The sequence below is a fragment of the Colletotrichum lupini genome, chromosome 5, assembly GCF_023278565.1.
Source record: "Colletotrichum lupini chromosome 5, complete sequence".
Lineage (NCBI taxonomy): Eukaryota > Fungi > Ascomycota > Sordariomycetes > Glomerellales > Glomerellaceae > Colletotrichum > Colletotrichum lupini.
The window spans coordinates 5,031,645-5,051,465 of NC_064678.1; the positions used below are offsets into that span (position 1 = coordinate 5,031,645).

The window sequence follows — 19,821 nt, forward strand, 5'->3', positions numbered from 1 at the left end:
CCTAATCGACCATGCCAAAGACGTCATTTTTGACCTCGTGAGACTCTCGATCGGGGGCCCTGACATGCCTCGCCCAGGTGCCCCGGCAGTGTTCAGCCAAGTCCCGATCGTGGCGGGTGGCAGCCGACCAATGAGAGAATTACTGTGTGTCAACGCCGACCACTCAGCGACGAGACCGGCGAATTCTCGTTGTTCGTAGAGTTCGGACGATGGGAAATGACGGCTTTTCGCATGCGATTGAAGGGAAAAAGTCGACGACGAAAACCAGCGAGATCGTGGTTGAAAAAGAGAGAGGGTTGGACTTCGCAGGCGGTCGGTCGAGATGGGTCTGGTCCATGGACTGCCGGTGTGGGATGCGGACATCGAATGTCGTCGGAGCAGCCGACCGCAAAAGTCTTGGGCCGTGGTGGTGCTGCCGTGCCTCCTTTGCCGGCCGTTGCCGCTGCTCCTCCTTGCCCGGTCTCGGCGACCTGGTAGACGAGCCGATTCTGCAGAGTCCTGGTCAATTAACGAGAGGAACACCACACAACCGATTCATCCACACTCCTTCCCCATCCCCGCCGGGCCGGCGCCCAAACCCAACATGGCTGCTCCATCCACATTTTCCAGAATCCAACATTGCGGCACTAGCCCTTGGGTTGGGACCCAAACAGCAATTGTCCGCCGTGGACGGGGTACCTCTGACTGCACCTCATGTTCGCAGCGTCCCTATGTCACCGCCGCGGCTCTCCACCGAGTAAGCTTGTCAGCTGCCACACACTTCACCGAGGTCAACGACACCCCGTGAAGTTACACATCGTTGCCCGTCAACTGGAGTCGCGAATGGCAAGAGAGGGAAAGGTGCTTAGCAGCCTAGGGCACTACGATAGCTGAGGAGCTTCTCGAGAGATTAATGCCAGTCTTTAAGGAGACCTTGGAACCGACACGGCTCCTGAGAGAATTCAATTATTCTGCACTTGCGCTCCGACCAATCAGCGCCCAACGATAAGCCAGCAATGCAAAATGCACCATCCCCCACTAGCGTCCCACACTTGATGCTTTGGAGACGCCCGAGATGGAGGTCTCCTGCAGGTCACATCTGGAGATCAAGTTCCATAATGGAATCATCAAAGTTTTACCTGAAGTTTGTCTAGGAGCGGCAATGGTTTCCCAGAATACATTCAGCATACAGCCTGAATCAACCGTGGTGGACGAGTGAGATGTTGGGACGGACTATCCATATGGATATGTTGAGGGGTAATCGTGTATCCGGTGATGGGACGGAGGTACCGCAGTCCTACGAATACCCTGCCGAGAGCAAAAATTGCGGGGGAGCCCGACTCTGATACGCCGTATCATAATCAGAAGAAGAATGTGTGTGATATGGCCGACTGGAGACCGACTGAACATGCGACGAATGGACAGCATGCCGTTCCTCCAGCTACGTCTTACGGGAGGGGCCATGGACAAGGAAGAAGCAGAGAATCCAGCCTTCTTCTCGCGGTCCACTCCAGCTTTGTGCATCCTGCAGTGTCCAAGACGTTTGGGCTGCATATCAGCCAGATATTCACTCAGGTCTTGCAGGGACGGGTCACGGCAGGCCATGTGGATTGGGTATCCCTCCGAAGATAGCTTCGACATGGTCGATTCGTGGAGCAAAAGCTTGGGGGTTCCTTGGGGGTTCGCTGACGAAAACACCATCGAATATTGGCCGGATGGACAAGTCGACTAGTGATTCCGAAGGTTTGGGCTCAGCAAGATGACCATCCCGCTGTCGGAGAGAAGTTGCGATATGGGGGTTCCCCCGAACTCCCCCCAAATGACTCGGGCCTGGTTGTAAACGCACCGTCGCTCACAGGATACCGACAAGAAGCCATCGCACTGACCACAGATCTGACCTTTAGAGCGCACTGTTTAACTCCATCGTTTTATATTACTAGAGGATTGCCGTAGTACATATAGACGCTACCCTGCCCTCGAATTCCGCACTATTTAACCTTAACCCTTTTCTTACCTATCTTTTCTTTTATTTTACCCTCTCCCTTATTAAGGGATTATTAGAATTATAATTTTAATAGCTTATTAATAAGCTAATATTACTATTTAAAAATAAGTAACTTATATTCGTATATAAGTATTAAGAGTCTTATTATTATAGAAATAATAATAAATATACCGGAGTATTTAAAAGAGCTTTTTAATAAATTTTTAATATTATTTAAAGCTATGGTCCTTAAGTTATAAAAAAAAGCTAAAGTATTATATTAATACGGCCCTATTTATCTTATTAGTATTAATAATAGTCTTTTTAATATAAGATATATTACTAATATTTTATAACTACGTTATTATATTTTATAAATTATACTTAATATTAATAAGGATTTTAATATTATTTTTTAATTTATTTCTTAATTTCTTTATTAAGGCCGTTATTATAGGGTTAGTTTAGTTATTAATATTTTAATAAGTATTTTAACTTAACTTGGAGGCTATTATAACCCTTAAAAAGAGGTTTTTAAAAGATTTATAATTAAACTTTTTATTTATTATAAATAAAGCTATTATAATTAAAACTATAATATTACGAACTTCGATAATAAGTAATTAGTAATATAATTATTTTTCTCTTATAATAAACTTAAAAAAATATCTTAATTTAAGTATTAAATAGGTACTATACTATTTTATTAAAACTATATTCTTATATTTATAACTTAGAAAGAATTAACTTTCTTTAATAACAAGGTACTTAGACCTTTGGAGCGCATCTGGTCCAGAGCAATAACACACCCCACCTTTTGCCCCTCGCCGCCGCATTATGGGTCGACAGGCTCGATAGCCTTGTGGTGGGATATGTGATGGCTTTATCTGGGACCAGTCCAACTTGGGAGTCACGATGACACAGAGGTACAGATACCTTGGAGAATGAATAAGGGTCGCCGGGATATACCCCCACCAAGGGGTTACAGACTCGTACAAGGAGACGCACAAAGACCAAGACAATCAACGTTGAGGGCCGTCAAGATATTGCTACCGGGAGGCGGGCAAAATTTTCATGAGACAACCATCTGCACGACGTAGGCGGAAGCTATGCCAACGACAGGACGAAGGAAGCAACTCCTCGAGGATGGGTGTCTTTCCTGCGCCGCGGGCAAGCATAGCCATGGCAAGGATTGGAGATTGATGATGATAGGGGAATTAGCGCAAGTGCGCGCGTCGCCGTGCCGCGACAAGTTGCGCCGGCGTAACCTGAAGAGATTTGTGCGATGGAAAGGACGTTACGATCCTGGGGCCGGTGAGGGTGTGAGACTCTGAGTGGCTGGTGCGCGGTGTATCGTCATCCTGGGACCTAGGGTCCTTTGGCGGGGAAACTGGGAAAGTCGACTCGAGGGAAAGGTCGTCAAGCTGACGAGATTTTGGAAAGTTGAGGTACCTGACGACACCCCCCAAAGCTGACCGGAAGAGTTCAGTGCCATCCCAAGGAAATTCCGCGCCAGGAATATGCACGCTGTCGCAATATGGCCATGCGATCGTCGGCGTGGAACCCGAGCAACCAAGTTGCAAGCGACGCTACTTTACCTCGGGGTATTCAGAACCGCCCAGCAAGCCATTCGCGGAGCCCGCACCGGTTCTAGGAGGCGCTCTAGTTAGGTAGGCCCGCGGGATTTACGACGACGAGAGTTTATTGGAATTCAACGCAGTCTCCTTTCCGTTCTGGAAGCGAGGTTCAGACGAAACGCGGCGTTACGAAAAATCGACTGGCCGCCTACTCATCAGCGGCCGTTTTTGGGCATCAGAGTTCCAGGACCCTTTTATCGAAAGCGGTCTGGAACGGGACCTACTCTAAGACCTGGAATATCTCTCCTTGGGCTTCCGGCCTGTCTCCGAAAGGCGGATGCCACAGCCACAGCCACCGTGAGCAGCGCTACATACACTGACAGCGACAATAGTGTAGGTACTCTGTAAGACTGTGCCTCAAGGATAAGAGGAGCGGCGCCAGCGACCCGACAGCGGCGGCGAGGGCGAAGGCGATGGGCACGGCGGCGGGCGACAGTGCACACGAGCACCCCAAAGATCCAAGGATAGAAACAGCGGACAGCGGACCGACGGACGTGGGCCTCGTAAATGACATGTATCGGTACGTGCCCCGCGTTGTGGCACGGTGGCTCCTGTGGGTGAGAGGTACCTGCTTGGTCCTTGAATCGCCAGTGACGATACCTTGCTCTATCTCTGGCTGGGTCTTTACAGTCCGGTTTGCCGCACCCGTTTATTACTCGGTATACCTGCAATTTTTCTTGTTGTCTGTAGCCTGTAGGAAACCTGGATACAAAGTAGCGATTTCTCGAGGTGGTCATTGTTGGGTCGGTGGTCGCAGCTGCAGCAGCTAGTCGCAGATACTGCCGCAAGGGCGGTGCCGGGCGGCCTCTGAGTGGCTCGTCAACGGGCTACTGGGCGCACGCCGAAGTCATCGTCACACATTTTGATCAGTGATTTTCATACTTATCAGTCTTGGAGACTAGGGTTGACAGAACAAAACCACCCAAGTGGAAGCGGAAGAGGAGTTTCCCAGGGGCCATTTACGGAGAAGAGGAAGTTGACGATACCTCTAGAGGTGAAAGGTCCGCCCGTCGCATTTCCGTTTCCCACGGAGACTTGATGCCGGTGGTAGAGGACCGCGGGGCCGTAGCCAGGCAGTAGGGATACTTGAGAGACGTCTGATAGTGGCAGACGGGAGTGGTGGTGCAGCACAGAAAGGCAGGTTAAAGGGCGGGAAATGTGTGGGTGAAGAGGGTGTCCTGGGTTCGGGCAAAGTACCTGGACATTGTCGTCGTGGGACGCTGGGAACCGAATCAGAATTGGCATGTATCTGTGGTCCCCCAAACTCTGGGCTGGCGGACGAATGGGAGGGCACATGTTTCCGGGGCCACACCCCACCAGCCCACCCCTCTCACCCCACCGCAATCGATACCAGAAGCCAGAACCAGCCATACCCCTGCCGCCGTCATGGGCAGGCACTGGCAGGCCTTATCTTGGGCTGAAGGACCAAAGAGGGACCCTCGAGAGACCTCGAGAGACCTAGACAAGAGCCACAAGTTACGGTTCTGTACCGGTTGTACATGAGCTTTCCTCGCCAACAGGGCCGGTCGTCTGCGAAACATCTGAGGTATCTCGACGGTACCTTGCAGATTGCTGGCAGCACCAGCAAAAAATAGAGCATCGAGCGAACTGGACTGCCTCTTTCTCACTCAAATCTGTCTCTCCCACCAGCGCCCGCGCCTGCCTTCCTTGCCGGACGACAGACAGAGGAAAACATAAAACCCTCAACCGCCCGCTTCGACTGTTCTTATCGTACCTGTTCTTTACTTTTCCACATCCTATCCCTCTATTCCTCCCGTTACAGTCCTATAGATCATTTGATCTCTACTGCTCGAACCTTTTCCTGATCTCCAAATTGGACCTTGTTCTTTTTCCCGTTTTTATCACATTACACACACAACCGCAAAAATGGTAAGTCCCAAACTCTGCCCCACCACGTCATACTACTCCTATCGCGACCTGAGTGCTGGCGTTATGCTGTTCTCTCGGGTCACGATGCTGGATACCCAAAATCGAAGGAAGAAGAAGAAGAGGATCACAGTTACTAACACGTCTTTTCTCTCCAGGCGACAGAAGCTGCCTTCACCTCCAGGCCCGAGACCGTGAGATTACACCAATATACCCGGTGCTGAGCTTGGCGTAGCTGGAGTTCACTTCCAGCCGTCAGCTTTGCGCAAATCGAATAAGCAATCATGCTGACCCATCGAATAGTTGGCCAAGTACCTCAAGCTTGACCAGAAGGGCTCAATTATGGCCGAGTACATCTGGATCGACGCTGATGGCGAGACCCGTTCCAAGTCGAGGGTACGTTCTCACAACAACCACCTTGTCTTTCTTATTCCCTCCTTTTGCTTTTTCATATTTTCCCCGGGCCCTTCGTGGTGCTCCAGACGCTCTAGCCCGCTATTCCACCGGAAAATGTCACTCACCCAGCCCTTTCCTGTTGCGATGCGACACAGTTTGAAATGGCTCATGCCTTCACTCTGACATCTGTGTCGACGGTTGCATCAACGGAAAAGCTGGGGCAGCGGGTCGTCTTGCTCTGGATTCATCCCCTACGGGATGTCTCCGACTTCCGGCTGGGAATAGCGGGCAAAAAGCTGTGGGCGGGTGAGCAAGCGGCAGCAGATGCGGCGGCGACATGCACTGGGGCTTGGCGGGGGTCAAAACACACACCACCTGCCCCTCCAGTGCGCATTTCTGGTGGTGGGTGGTACGTACCTGTTCCTGCTGCTTTGGTCTTGGTCTCTTCTTTCGAGGGCCACGGCCGGACTGGCTGAAAGGAGTCGATCACGACTCGATCCTGCAAGGAACCCCACCCCACGTTCGCCTGGCTCCAAGTCTTTTTTTGCCTTGCCTACAGCTGCAGGGTTGAACGCCGCAGCTCGGGTATTGGAGGTCTTGCGAGTTGCTGCCGCATCATCAGTCCCCTCCCCTTTTGCCCGTCGGCGCGTCTTCGGTAAACCGGTTGGCCAGCCGCCGGCCGAGGGTCGTTACTGTTCTCCACGCAATGGCCACGATCTCCAATGGGGCCACTGGGGGGTAGCTCCGCCTGGCATCGTCAGCCTGACGGCAAGGCGCGGCGCATGATGTCAACCTTGATAGCCAAGATGGCTCACGAGTTCACCCGCGCATGCCTCTATTCGCAGTTACATCATAGCGCCATCTATTATCATCACGTAGCTAACAAATTTGCCTCCATAGACTCTCAAGGAGAAGGAGTACACCCCCGAGGACCTTCCTATGTGGAACTTTGATGGTTCCTCCACCAACCAGGCGCCCGGCGACAACTCTGATGTCTACCTGAAGCCCGTTGCTGTCTTCCCCGACCCATTCCGTGGATCTCCCAACATCCTCGTCCTCTCCGAATGTTGGAACGCCGATGGCACCCCCAACAAGTACAACTACAGACATGAGTGCGCCAAGTTGATGGAGGCTCACGCCGCTCACGAGCCCTGGTTCGGTCTCGAGCAGGAGTACACTCTGCTCGACCTCAGCAACCGCCCCTTCGGCTGGCCCGCTAACGGCTTCCCTGCTCCCCAGGGCCCCTACTACTGCGGTGTTGGTGCCGGCAAGGTCGTCCAGCGCGACATCGTCGACGCCCACTACAAGGCCTGCCTGTACTCTGGCATCAAGATCTCTGGTACCAACGCCGAGGTTATGCCCGCCCAGTGGGAGTATCAGGTCGGTCCCTGCACCGGCATTGAGATGGGTGACCACCTCTGGCTGGCTCGCTTCCTCCTGGCCCGCATTGCCGAGGAGTTCGGCGCCAAGGTCTCCGTTGAGCCCAAGCCCATCCCCGGTGACTGGAACGGTGCCGGTCTCCACTCTAACTTCTCCTCTAAGGAGATGCGTGTTGAGGGTGGCATGAAGCACATCGAGGCTGCCATCAAGAAGCTTGAGGGTCGTCATAAGGAGCACATTGCCGTCTACGGTGAGGGCAACGAGAAGCGTCTCACTGGCCGCCACGAGACCGGCTCCATCGATTCGTTCTCTTACGGAGTTGCCAACCGTGGTGCTTCTATTCGTATCCCCAGAGAGTGCGCCCAGAAGGGCTACGGCTACTTCGAGGATCGCCGCCCCGCCTCAAATGCCGACCCCTACAGAATTACTGGTACGTTAACACTCACACAAATGCACATCGCTACAGCAAGCTAATTCCCTTCATAGGTATTCTGATGGAGACTATTTACGGTTCTGCCGAGTAAAGGGGAGATTGAAAAAGAGAGGATGGTATACCCTAGTTCAAGCGACGACAAGTCGTATTGAATATGCTTTTATCAGCGTGTCAAATAGATCAGACAAGGTCATTACGGGTCAATGAGGATTCAAACAAGGTTCAAACAAACAAAAAAAAAATCACATATTGCCATACTCTTCTGCAAAGACAAACGTGAAGATCCATTTTTGAATTACAACTACCGCAAGACGTCATTCAAGCTATGCACGGAGGACTTACGGAAGATAGCTGAAACACGCTGCTCCCCTCCGTTTTCGCAGTCCCTACTTTTTACCCCCTCACCGTCTCAGCTCCCTCCCCCCCCAAATCACTGCCGTTGACACCGTTTGCCCGCAGTCGGCTTCTCATTTCCTGTTTTGGACAATTGTTGGTTTTGGCCAAGCCTTTTTGCTGATTTGGGTGAACATAGCCCCGGGGAAACACTTTGAGTCTGTCTATGCTTAGAGTTTGATGAGGAATGGCAGGGTGGTAAGGAAGGTATCCTGAGAGTCCAGGGACCCTAAGTATAGGTCAGGTTAGGTCAGGTAAGAGTTACCGGGCTATACATTAGAGGGGAAAGGGCCTGGTTTTTTTTTATAGAGTTTTCTTTCTTTCTTGTAAAGGCCCAGCCTCTTGTTCCCATCAGACGAAAGGCGTCACTTTTGTCTTGAGAAAGACACAAAGCCATTGATTGTTAAGAGATTAATACACCGGTGATGAGTGACAAAAGCAGGTGAATGAAGTCAGGCTCTAAGTCGCTTCGCTGACTAGGTACCTAGGTAACGTAGATTTGACGTGTCTCTTCATCACTACTGGAGCCCCTGGTCTAGCAATGCTTATAATGTTGGAGTTTAGGTTCGATTTGGAGGCGGTGAGGGAGTAAGTCACCGACATCCCCCCATCCCTCCTCTGCCGGCTCGGAGAGGTGAAAGTTTTTCCATGATACAGGGGGTGAGTTGGATGGACGGGATGTCGGCAGTGCTTGTCATCGGGTCAGCCTTGACTTTTTTCTGAAGCTGATGCAGGTGTAGATGCAGATGCAGCCTCAGAGGTTGAGGTCGGAAAATCCGGGTGATGTACAATTGCCGATGCGGTGTGTTATTTCTGTTTCCTTGCGTGTTGGCTCGGGAAAGTAGATTGGGGGACTGTTTGATGGATGGGATTGCGCGGCGGTGAGAGTATGCTTTTTTTGATGGGATGAGGGTTTACTGAGTATAGATGTGCTACGTTACGGGCAGCCGGGACGAAAGGGGATCGTGTCGGGGTAGAAGGCCCGCAGTGGTCTACGTGTGGACATGTACCTTTGCGTGCCCTGTGATGTGTTGGTCAAGAGTCTTAGATGGAGACCCTGAAGCAAGATATGATAGGTGTGAGATTTGGCGATGGTTGAATTGATGATGCTATCCGTACCTTACTGAACCCAGCTACGTTGGATCAGCCATGCCAAATGGCGTTGAAATGATGACAGAGTGTCTGCAATTCATCTCGACGTACTGAGCTGTCGCGCCCCGAAGTCTTCATTCAGGTCAGATGTTTCAGTGAAGCAGAGCTCACTCTCAATTTCTGATTTCAAGAGCTCTCCATAGTATCATCTAAAAGGTGGCATGGTGAGCTCTTCGGTGCGTTCGGGTCCGTTGAAGTTTGAAAAGCTTTGAGGTCCCGGCCCCGCGCCTTATCTTATCGTACATGTGGGGTATCCGCTAATCTCCAACAGGACTAGCCGCTAAGAAATTCTCAATTGAGAATCTTTTTTTTTGCCTATCAGCATTTTCAACTCCAAAAAAATACTACCAACGTCTATCACGACGATACCCTCACATTTTGCGCTTCACCGCAACACCCAGCTCTACCACGCCAGCGAGCAAATTTTTGCACCTCCTCCAACCACACCACTCAAGGGCACAAACGGCCTACACAACCATATCACAATGGCAGCTACCGTGGGACCCCTCCCGCAGGTGAAGCTGCCCTCGGGCCCGTCCCCCGTGACGGCCGAGCAGCGCTACTGGAAGTCCTTCAAGAACCAGCTCCAGATCCCCTCGCCAACCTCGTACCCAATCACCCACATCTCGTCGACCTCCTCCGATGGCCTCTTCGCCGTCACCACCGGCACCCGTGTCCAGCTCTACTCCTCCCGCACCCGCAAGCTCGAAAAGACAATCACCCGCTTCGCCGACGTCGCCCGCTCCGGCTCCCTGCGCCGCGACGGCCGCGTCCTCGTCGCCGCCGAAGATACAGGCCGCATGCAGGTGTTCGACACCCACTCCCGCTCCATCCTCAAGACGTGGACGAAGCACCGCCAGCCCGTCTGGGCCACGCGCTTCTCGGGCTCCCAGCCCACCACCTTGCTCTCCGCCTCCGACGACAAGACGGTCCGCCTCTGGGACCTCACGGCCAACGACCCGCTCAACACCTTCGTGGGACACTCCGACTACGTCCGCTGCGCAGAGTTCTTCCCGGCCACCTCCCCGTCGGGCGCCGGCAACGTCATCGTCTCGGGCTCCTACGACTCTACCGTCAAGATCTGGGACCCGAGAATAGGCTCCAACGCCGCCGTCATGACCTTCAAGCACGCCGCCCCCGTCGAGTCCGTCCTTCCCCTCTCCTCCGGCACCACCCTCCTCGCCGCCTCGGGCCCCCAGGTCTCCGTCCTCGACCTCGTTGCCGCCCGCCCCATCCACCAGATCGCCAACCACCAAAAGACCGTCACTTCCCTCAGCCTCGCCTCCAACGGCACCCGCCTCGTCACCGGCGGCCTCGACGGCCACGTAAAGGTCTTCGAGACCACCGGTTGGAACGTCGTCTCCTCGACAAAGTACCCCTCCCCCATCCTCTCCCTCCGCGTCCTCCCGGCCTCCGATGCGCTCGACAGCGCGGACCGCCACCTCGTCGTGGGCATGCAATCCGGCGTCCTCTCCATCCGCACCCGCCTCACGGGCCCCGAAGCCACCCGCCAAAAGGAGCGCGACCGCGAAATGGCCGCCCTCCTCGCCGGCACCCTCGACGAGCACGACAAGGCCGCGAAAAGCAAGAAGCGCAAAGCCTCGGCCATGCGCCGCCTCGAGAGCCTGGGCGAGGGCCAGGCCGAGGTTATCGTCGCGCAGGACGCGCGCACCAGCGCGCCCAAGGAGAAGGCGTGGGAGAAGGCCCTGCGCCACGGGCGGTACGCTAGCGCGCTGGACCAGGCGCTCGATCCGCGCGGGAAAGATCACTCGCCGCTCGGCGTTCTGACGCTGCTTCTTGCGCTGCGGCACCGGTCTGCTGTGCGGGATGCGCTTGAGGGGCGCGATGAGAGGACGGTACAGCCGGTGCTCAAGTGGACGTGCGATCACATTATCGATCCGCGGTACGTGAGCATTTGCGTTGAGGTCGGCATGGTGCTCGTGGAGCTGTATGCGCAGTATGCTGGTGACAGTGCCGAGCTGTTTGAGGGGTTCAAGGCTCTCAAGAGGAAGGTCACGAATGAGGTTGATCGCGCGCAGACGGCGTCTTCTGTGGGCGGTATGGTGGAGAGTTTGATTCTGGGCTCTGCTTGAGAGAGACTGAGAAAGGAAGTTGTTTGTACATGACATTTGTGATTTTCTCTTTGACTCTTTGATGGGTGGTTGGGTGGGTTTATACCCCTTTGTCTTTCGAGTTTCACATGGCATCTAGGGATATTTGTCCAAGTCGCGAGAGGCTTGAGTGCCGGACAATTGACCTCGATTTGATGGGCTCTTGTGGAGTTAGAGAAGACGGTTGAAACAACAAGACGTGCCGAGAAGCAAGGGCAGCTACGACTACGGCGTGAGAGACTTCGTTGTCGTGTGTATGCCAGAGAGGCAGAAGGCTAGGGGAGAGGGGCAGTGGAAGAAGACATTCAAAAAGGTGGAAAGGGTCGCATTATCTGGCTCCGTCTCAAGAGATACAGGACGCCGATGTGGATAAGGACTGGATCATCTTGGTCAACTTAATGCATTGCGATGGCGTTGGGGATCCGAAAAAAAAGGAGAAGGGAATTCAAAAGGAAGATAATTGTGTGATATAGAATGACTACACAAGACCTGATTTTCATGAGATACTGTTTGCTTGCCCCTTTCAGGCGCTCTGCACATTTGCAAAAGATTACGCAAGCTGAGCACAATGCTGTGATGGCATCTTGGCATCGGGCAAGGAGAGTCTCGCACATCGAATACCAGCGGTGACGGATTTTCTCTCGCATTCGAGCCCATCATCTCTGCTCTTGGGCTGGTCCAGGAGCGATATCGAAGATAAGAAAGGAGTGAGGCGAGAACCTTGCGTCGTCCTATCCTAGAATTTTGCGCACTGGACCTCTAAACCTGCCGAAGAAAGCTGTTTTGATGGCTCAAAGAGGGCTCCGGGAGAACTTGCCGCGTAGAATCACGCGGTATCTGCTTCGTTACTATTTTGCCACGGGGAGATCTGGTGTCCTAAACCGAAATTAAATGGCGCGGGTGCTTTGGTTTCACCTAGTCTTGCGCAGCTTCGGGCGAAGCCGTGTTCTAGGCCAAGTGATGAAGCAAAGTTGAAAAAGTCAAGATAGTACTGGGCAGATAAGACATGGAAAACCACATGAGGAGTTTAATTCTATCGATGCTCTGCTCACACCGACAGCTTCAATGTTTATGTAACAAACACTAGAGATCTAGCCACTATGCGTGGAGAGCTGAATTGGTTGGGAGACAAAGCATAGGCAGATATAGACTTCGATTGTTGAAGAAGCTATGAAATCATGAGATTCATCGATCCAATCACCAACACTCCCGAAAACCATCAACTACACTTTCTCAGTCTTTCATGGATCGTACCGACCTGCGGGTAGCTGGTGTGTCGCGAGTCGCACGTGGCGTCAACCGCGCCCGTCAAGCTGTTTTGAGTTCATCTCTTCCTCCATCTTCTTCCTCTTTGTGCCTCTGTCCCGAGAGGGGAAGTTTCCGAGAGAAGTGTTTTCCAAGAACTACTAGCTCAATCCATCAATTTTGACTTGGGTGATCCCGCACCGTTCGCTGATAAGTTCGCTTCCCATGGATACCTCAAGTCACAACACCTCGATTAGAATGGGGAGGGGGTTGAACCTTCAAAGCATTCACGTGCCTTCCACTCCTAGGTTTTTGTCAGGCCCAAAGTGAAAGCAAACTTGTAGAGAGCGGGAGTGCCCCATTTAATATGTGACTTGGAATACCCTTCTTTCTCATCTCTTAACCTGGCGATGTTCGATACCACCTAATCTCTCGCCCGTGCGAGATGCCAGATGCCACGACCCCCAGGCTCTAGGCTACCGATCACTACATGAATGTAACGACGACGCACCCGAATACGGGCAAACCACAAGCTTCTTCGCCAACCCAGTTCTCCTGGGCGGGATATTGTGCAAGGCGCTACCAGTTACAGCAGCAAATATGTCGAGCTCGTCGCCAGTGCCATTACCGAACTCCGTCGGTATGCGCAACACGATCAACGCCACATTTGATGCAACACCCAGCCTCCCGTACTTTGAACACGCTTGGTCGGTGCTAAGCATAATTGGTGTATTCAACGTGTTTTTGGGGCTGCTCATTATCGGAATCACGTCGTTCTCTAAGCTCACGGTCGTACCCATCGTCTCGTCTGCAGCTGGCGCGATCGCGAATGGACTCTATTTCCACGCGTACTATGACAAGCCGTATCCTCTTGCGAAGAGGGCCGCGGCGGCAGCCATTGGCGACATCTGCTGGCTTGTGAGTCAAGCCGCTTACCCGCATCATCTTCTGCAGGTTCCGGAGTTCTTATACCTCAAGTTGCTAACGCAAGTTCGAATAGATCCAAGAAGCAGGGCTGCCCTTCTACAGCTTCATCGTCCTCAACAGACTCCTGCGGGGGACAAAACGAAGAGTCTTCCACACCGTGTTCTGGTCAACTCTCGTCCTTGTCACCGTCGTCAAAGTCGTGATAATCTACTACCGTCTCCTCCGGATCCTAAGGGAAGACGACAGCCTCCAGAGCATCATCATCAGGATCCACATTGCCTACTTTGGCCTCTTCGCCGTCAGCGAGTGCGTCAGCGCCTACTTTCTCCTCCGCATCTTCGCCGAAGTCAGAAAGTCGTCAAAGGAAGCCGGTCTCCGAACGAGCTTCATCCGGTACCTGATGCGCAGCACAGAGATCCGCGTCGCTTCGCTGGCCGTGGCGGCGGCGATACGGGTGATTACGCATTCGTTGAACGTGTGGCAGAGTAGTCCCGCGACGAGATACGTGGATCGGGCTGCTTATGCGCTCGGTTGCTTCTTTCCCGTTATTATGTAGTAAGTTCTCACGTGGTTTTCCGAAAGTCAGGATACAGAGTTGCTGACTACGTTCCTGTTGACAGCGTCGACTTGCTGGCATCGAAGCTGCAGTTTACGACGCAGACGAATGATCCCTCTTTCGCTAGTGACAGACCACTGCGGGGTGCGGTATCGTCTGGGAAGACGGAAGAATAATGGTTTAGACGTGCACCGTTCGCTTTATAATACATGAAATCTTAATGAGATGAAAGGAAGTACCAATTAAATCATCGCATCCGCCATCTGTGTTCCTCATTCAGCCATCGTGCTAGAGTCTCGTGACCATGATCTAGTAGTCTTTCGTACTGATGCGAGAACACCATACGTCGTGTCCGAAATCGTCATCCGCCACAAGAGAGCAGTGACCTGTGGTCTCGTTTCTAGCCTGACTGCGAGGTTCTCTCTGAGTTCAACTTCGTGACAAATTAGAGCTGTCAACGGTTGAGGGGAATACGAGATGGTCCGATTTTCGACGTTGCATCGATCCTTCGCAAGGGTCTCTGCAACTTCTTCGTCTCTTGAAGCCGATTGGACCCGACTATCCTTCATTCTCTGCTAGGCGACTAGACACTCGCTTCGATTCGATTGACTGCTTACTTACACATGTTCCTGGCTAGAGCCTAATCGCAATAACACAACACAGGCTCTACTCCACTCTCGAGACCGTCCGCGCCCCTGGAGAGTCAGCTTACATGTAACCTTACGCATTCACCTACAAAGTAGGTCATCATCAAAGTTGCATTGGGGGCATGCAGATACAGTGGATGAACCCCAATATTGAAGAAATGCGATTCGGCTCAGTAGAGCTTTCCGATGTCACCAATAGTAGGCTCGCTTGGCAGGGCATGCGTTCTCCTTTTGAGTGTGGCGTTGACAAACTAGTGCGGCCCGCGATCCTTGGAGCATTTGAGCTTCCTCATGGAGACAAACGTAGGATCGCGGAACCGCCAGGGCAACAGAGCCGCCGCTTTGCCAAGGGTCCAGATCTTATGGTATAATAATGCAACCTCAAATAATACGACACGAATTTAGAGTCTACTTCATACGGTCGATAGGTAAATAACTCAAAACTTGCGAGAAACTATTTAAGACCCATGGTTTTCTCAAGAACATGTGGCTATTCAACTCTTCATCATCACCTTCCGAACAGTAGAATCACTCTTGATCACCTCGATCCAGATATCTTCAAAATGAGATTTTTTGTCGCTGGTATTGCCCTTTTGGCATCAACTGTAAGTCTAAATGTAACCTAGGCAAGGAGAACATTGCGCTAAGAGCTATCTGACTAATTGTGTCTTCTAGGTTATTGCCGCTCCTTCAGACAATGGCTTGGAATTCCGAACTGCAGATGAGGTGAAGGATCAGCTGTTGCCCATCTCCGAGATGACCTTCACTGGGCCAGTCGTCGTCGGCGGCCCGAATGTCACCCTCCACGGAGATGCTTCCTCCATCTATGAGCAGATCCTCGCCATCAACCCTTTCTTCAATGCGGAAGAATTCCAGGAGCCAGAGGGAGGCCTGGAGGTTAGACAGACTACCGTAAGTTTGCTGATAGACTTTTCGAGTCTACTGCACCTGGGTTGGAACAGAGAAGACCAAAAAGCTAACTCAAAGCAAAGAACAACTGGAATTGCAACCAAGGAACGTACGTCGAAGCGTACTATTCTCAGTGCGCCAACGCCATCAACCGTTTGATCACCCTGGGCACCAACTACTGCAGTGTACCTGCCAGCACCTGTGCTCGCGTGGCCTGCTCCAACAGCTGCTCTATCTACCTGTGCAACAACGTAAGTCGTCGCTCTTCCCTGGATTTCATAATACCAAAGACAAAGGCTAACGTCAACAGCGGTTTATCGAGACGAGTGTGTACTGCAGTGATATCGCTGTCGATATGGGCATCATTGTGAGCAGGTGTGGCACTGTTGCCAACGGTGACACCCGGGCGAGAGGCACCCTGAGCTTTCCGAGTCACTACACTTATCTTACCCAGCAGACTTGCTAAAATGATCCTGTCCAAGGCTAGATAATTAAATTCAACTACCATACCGATATTTCTGAGTTTCACACCCATAATTAACACTCTGCAGCACATATTGTGAGGGTTTTGACTGAATCATCTCTTAGAACTACTAGCTTTATTGTGAGCCTGGCTTCTTGAGTCCATCCGGATGAATCTAGCATGACTCGACCAATAGGGATGTCACAGAATACATTCATGGAGTTCCGTATATTATTGAAAAACCTATGTCATGTCATGGTTCCTGACATCAGGGACCTGTGAGTGAGAGCAAGACGGGAAATCTTGATTAACACCGTTCTGGTTGACATGGTGCCATTATTGCTGTTTCGATTGTGCGTTGAAAATCCAAGTTTGCTTCCTGTATAATCAAATGGTAGTGTCAATGTTTCTTGAATGTTCTTCTCCACCCACACGTACTACCTGACACTAAAGTAAAACTAGTTACCAGCTCACCAAACGAGATAATTTGCTGTAGATGTCTTTACTCTTGGCAGGCCTCATTGTTATTGAGCATGCATTGACTCTTTTCATGGCCCATTGTTGAAGATTCAAGCATCTTGAAATGGTCCCACCCCAAATTTCTCATCGCTCTACCCTGTTACCGTTCATTAAGAATCTCCTTGTTCGATATTTTTATAAGCCCGCGCCTCTGCTATAGGAGGCTCTTGTTGCGTTGCACAACGTTCTGTACCACAATTTTTGCACTTACCATACGCCAACAAAGACAATGCTATGGAAATCTTGAACTGAGCCACACGATTCAGGAAAGCAAAAGTTGTCACACCTGTTCCGTACTCTTCATTGTAGTCTGAGTTGTGGCCCTGATCTGTCTAACGCAGTGAAGATATCCTATAAAAACGCTTTTCGGACTAACCCTGCCATGGTTGTACACTGCGCCAGAGGGCTTGAAAATATATCATTTATCATACGACTATTCATTAATTAGACACTCCTTGCATAACATGCAATTAAGCCACCGGACCACAGGCTGACGCTATGGGTAACGATTTACGCAGTCCATCCCGATAGGTTCTCTACACAACTTAGCTACTATCGTAATAGCTTCAACTATCCATAGCCTTACCGCACGTCACGTAACCTCGGTTATATAATTACTAAGGCCTACTTCGCTCGTACCCTTTATATTAGAGCGAGCTTTATACTTATTTTTTATTTTTAATAAATAACCGTTCTCTTTATATATATTAATATTTTTATAATACCTTTATAATAATTATAAGCCTAGCTTTAACTTAGACCCCTATATTTTTATTAAAAAGTTATTTTTTAGGGACTACGTTTTATTATATCCTTTTTTATAATATTATTTAACCCTTATTACGTTCGTTAAGCTTATTCCTAAATAAACTAATATTTTTTAAAAAGATTATTAATACTCCTAAGTAAAAGCTTAATTATTAATAAGACTAGCCTAAGTAATACCTCGCTCTATAAGTTAAAGCCCGGTTAAAGGACGTTTAGGACTTATTAAACCTAAATAACTTTATTTTTTTATTAAATCTATCTCTTTTTATTAAGTCTATTCTTTTAATTAAAGAGTATATTAAAATACGAAATACTACTTAGAATTAAATATATAAAACGGCCTTAACTAAATATTAATAAAAACTCGAGGAGTTTATTTAATAATAAACTAAATAGTTAAAAAGCGAGATTATAATCGAACTTTTTATTAAAAACGATCGAATTAAATAATTAGTTATTTTAATAAAACTAAAGGTTATAATAGTAAATTAAATACGTTTTATTAAGGAATATACTTCTTTTATTTAATAAACCGTATTTAAAACGATCTCTTATTTATAAAAAAAGAGATTATATAAATTAATAAATCGCTAGATCTTTTTTATAATTATTTAAAAACTTTTAGAGAACATAAAAAAGGAGCTTATTAATTTTTTAAACTACTTCCTTCGTATTATAATTAAAGTTCTTAAGTAAAAGTACGTACTAAGCGACTTTAATTTATTTATAATCGTAAAAAAAGAATTTAATATAGTTATAAATAGGGCGAACTTTAGTATTAGCTTATTAACTTAGATTAAAAATTTTATTTTAGCTTATTATTAAGTAACGTAGTTTAAGCTACTTAAAATCTAAAGAACCCTCGCTTCGAAAACCTTTTTTTATATAATTATACGTCGCTTTACCCTAAATTAGTTTAACTAAGAGCTTATTAAAATTATTAAACTAAAATAAAAAGGGGAAGCGATTTTTAATATAAGGTATTATATTAAAATTTTTAATAACTTTTTATATAAAAAAGCGGTATATAGTAAGAGTTATAAACGAACCCCTATAATATTTATAATATTAATAAGTTACTTAGAGTTTCTTAAGTAGAACGAAGTAATTCTTAACTTATTTATTAATTACCCTTATAAAGGGACTTATTATTAAAAGTTAATAAATTATATAAAAGTAGAGCTTATTTTAATAAATAAAACGAAGTTAGAATACGTTTAGTTAGGTACTAATAACGCTTAAAAATAATTTCTTATTTAAATTAAGAAAAGTATACTAACCTCTATACTAATCTTATTTAGAAGGGCTAGATTTATATAAAACCCCTTTTTAAATAAAATAATAATAACCGAGGTCGTTTTAAAAAAACGACTAAAATTAATAAGCTAAGTAATAAGAAGAACTTTAAAAAAACTTACCCTTTAAATATCGTAATTATAATTATTAATATTAATCTACTCCCTAAGCTAAGTATAAAGGTAAATAAGAATAGTAAGTTTATTATTTTTTTTATTCCCTTTATTAGCTTATACTTCTTTTTTAAAAGTATAGTTATAAATAACTACGGTATTATTTACCTCGTTAATAATTAATCGCTTTTAAAACCGGATTTTATTTAATAAAATAATAGCTCGGAGAATATAGATTTTAAAACGGCCTTTTATTTTATTATTATTAAAAGAACGAGGATTATATATAATATTTTTATAAGACTAAAGGGGCCTAGGATAGAGTATTTTACTCTTTATAATATCGGTTTTATTAAAAACTTCTATATAAACGTCGTATTAAAAACTCTCCTCTAAAAAACTAGTATTTAGTACTTAGGTTTTAATTATACCCTTTAGTTTAGTAGCGAATTTAGGAACGTTATTATTAAATAGCTTAAAAAGAAAGTTAATTTAGTTTTTTTAGAATATAAGCCCTATTTATCCTATTTTCTATTTAAAAATTAGTTTTTACTTATTAATATAATTTTAATACGTAGCGCTTAGCGCCTACGTTTTTTATACTAATTAAGGAATAATTAATTAAATATAGCCTAGCTCTAGTACTTTAAATTTAGATATCTTATACTAATAGTACTTAAAAAACTCGTCTTAATTACTTAGGGAGTAAGGATTAAAGGACTAAGCTATTTAAAATATTAATACTATACGACTACTTATATAAAATAGGTTATTTTATAACGTACTTTAAAATAAAAAATAACCCGACCTTATTATAAGATTTTATAAGACCTCTTTAACTACTTATTAATTTATAAACGAAGTAAGTAGTTAATACTAATTAAAAACGAGTATTTAAGTAAGATTTTTATTTTTTTATAAGTTATAAAAACCTATAATATAGTATTTAAAATCTTATACCTTTTTAAATAATAAGTACGTATATAAAAAGGCGTAGCTATTTATAAAATTTAATAAAACGTAGAA

The 19,821-nt window shown here is 47.7% G+C and overlaps 7 protein-coding genes across 7 annotated transcripts; 5 read left to right on the forward strand and 2 right to left on the reverse strand.

The window, feature by feature from the left end:
• Positions 1-209: 209 nt before the first annotated feature.
• CLUP02_10930 (uncharacterized protein) lies at positions 210-740 on the forward strand (the record flags this gene model as incomplete). Its single annotated transcript, XM_049289902.1, has 1 exon — positions 210-740. One exon carries the CDS (start codon positions 210-212, stop codon positions 738-740), a length of 531 nt encoding a protein of 176 aa, XP_049147047.1.
• Positions 741-3,180: 2,440 nt separating this feature from the next.
• On the reverse strand, positions 3,181-5,296 carry CLUP02_10931 (uncharacterized protein; the record flags this gene model as incomplete). Its single annotated transcript, XM_049289903.1, has 8 exons — positions 3,181-3,490; positions 3,557-3,613; positions 3,680-3,696; positions 3,825-4,151; positions 4,266-4,427; positions 4,510-4,866; positions 4,935-5,172; positions 5,229-5,296. The coding sequence occupies 8 exons, from the start codon at positions 5,294-5,296 to the stop codon at positions 3,181-3,183; spliced, it is 1,536 nt and encodes a 511-aa protein (XP_049147048.1).
• Positions 5,297-5,487: 191 nt separating this feature from the next.
• On the forward strand, positions 5,488-7,787 carry CLUP02_10933 (glutamine synthetase; the record flags this gene model as incomplete). Its single annotated transcript, XM_049289904.1, has 7 exons — positions 5,488-5,490; positions 5,646-5,681; positions 5,791-5,883; positions 6,039-6,189; positions 6,443-6,621; positions 6,784-7,693; positions 7,750-7,787. The coding sequence occupies 7 exons, from the start codon at positions 5,488-5,490 to the stop codon at positions 7,785-7,787; spliced, it is 1,410 nt and encodes a 469-aa protein (XP_049147049.1).
• Positions 7,788-8,843: 1,056 nt separating this feature from the next.
• CLUP02_10934 (uncharacterized protein) lies at positions 8,844-9,319 on the reverse strand (the record flags this gene model as incomplete). Its single annotated transcript, XM_049289905.1, has 4 exons — positions 8,844-8,943; positions 9,031-9,146; positions 9,214-9,222; positions 9,293-9,319. The coding sequence occupies 4 exons, from the start codon at positions 9,317-9,319 to the stop codon at positions 8,844-8,846; spliced, it is 252 nt and encodes an 83-aa protein (XP_049147050.1).
• Positions 9,320-9,726: 407 nt separating this feature from the next.
• CLUP02_10935 (WD domain-containing protein) lies at positions 9,727-11,334 on the forward strand (the record flags this gene model as incomplete). Its single annotated transcript, XM_049289906.1, has 1 exon — positions 9,727-11,334. One exon carries the CDS (start codon positions 9,727-9,729, stop codon positions 11,332-11,334), a length of 1,608 nt encoding a protein of 535 aa, XP_049147051.1.
• Positions 11,335-13,197: 1,863 nt separating this feature from the next.
• CLUP02_10936 (uncharacterized protein) lies at positions 13,198-14,256 on the forward strand (the record flags this gene model as incomplete). Its single annotated transcript, XM_049289907.1, has 3 exons — positions 13,198-13,515; positions 13,598-14,079; positions 14,145-14,256. The coding sequence occupies 3 exons, from the start codon at positions 13,198-13,200 to the stop codon at positions 14,254-14,256; spliced, it is 912 nt and encodes a 303-aa protein (XP_049147052.1).
• A 1,034-nt stretch (positions 14,257-15,290) lies between these two features.
• On the forward strand, positions 15,291-16,102 carry CLUP02_10937 (uncharacterized protein; the record flags this gene model as incomplete). Its single annotated transcript, XM_049289908.1, has 4 exons — positions 15,291-15,332; positions 15,403-15,639; positions 15,720-15,887; positions 15,947-16,102. The coding sequence occupies 4 exons, from the start codon at positions 15,291-15,293 to the stop codon at positions 16,100-16,102; spliced, it is 603 nt and encodes a 200-aa protein (XP_049147053.1).
• Between the last annotated feature and the right edge of the window lie 3,719 nt (positions 16,103-19,821).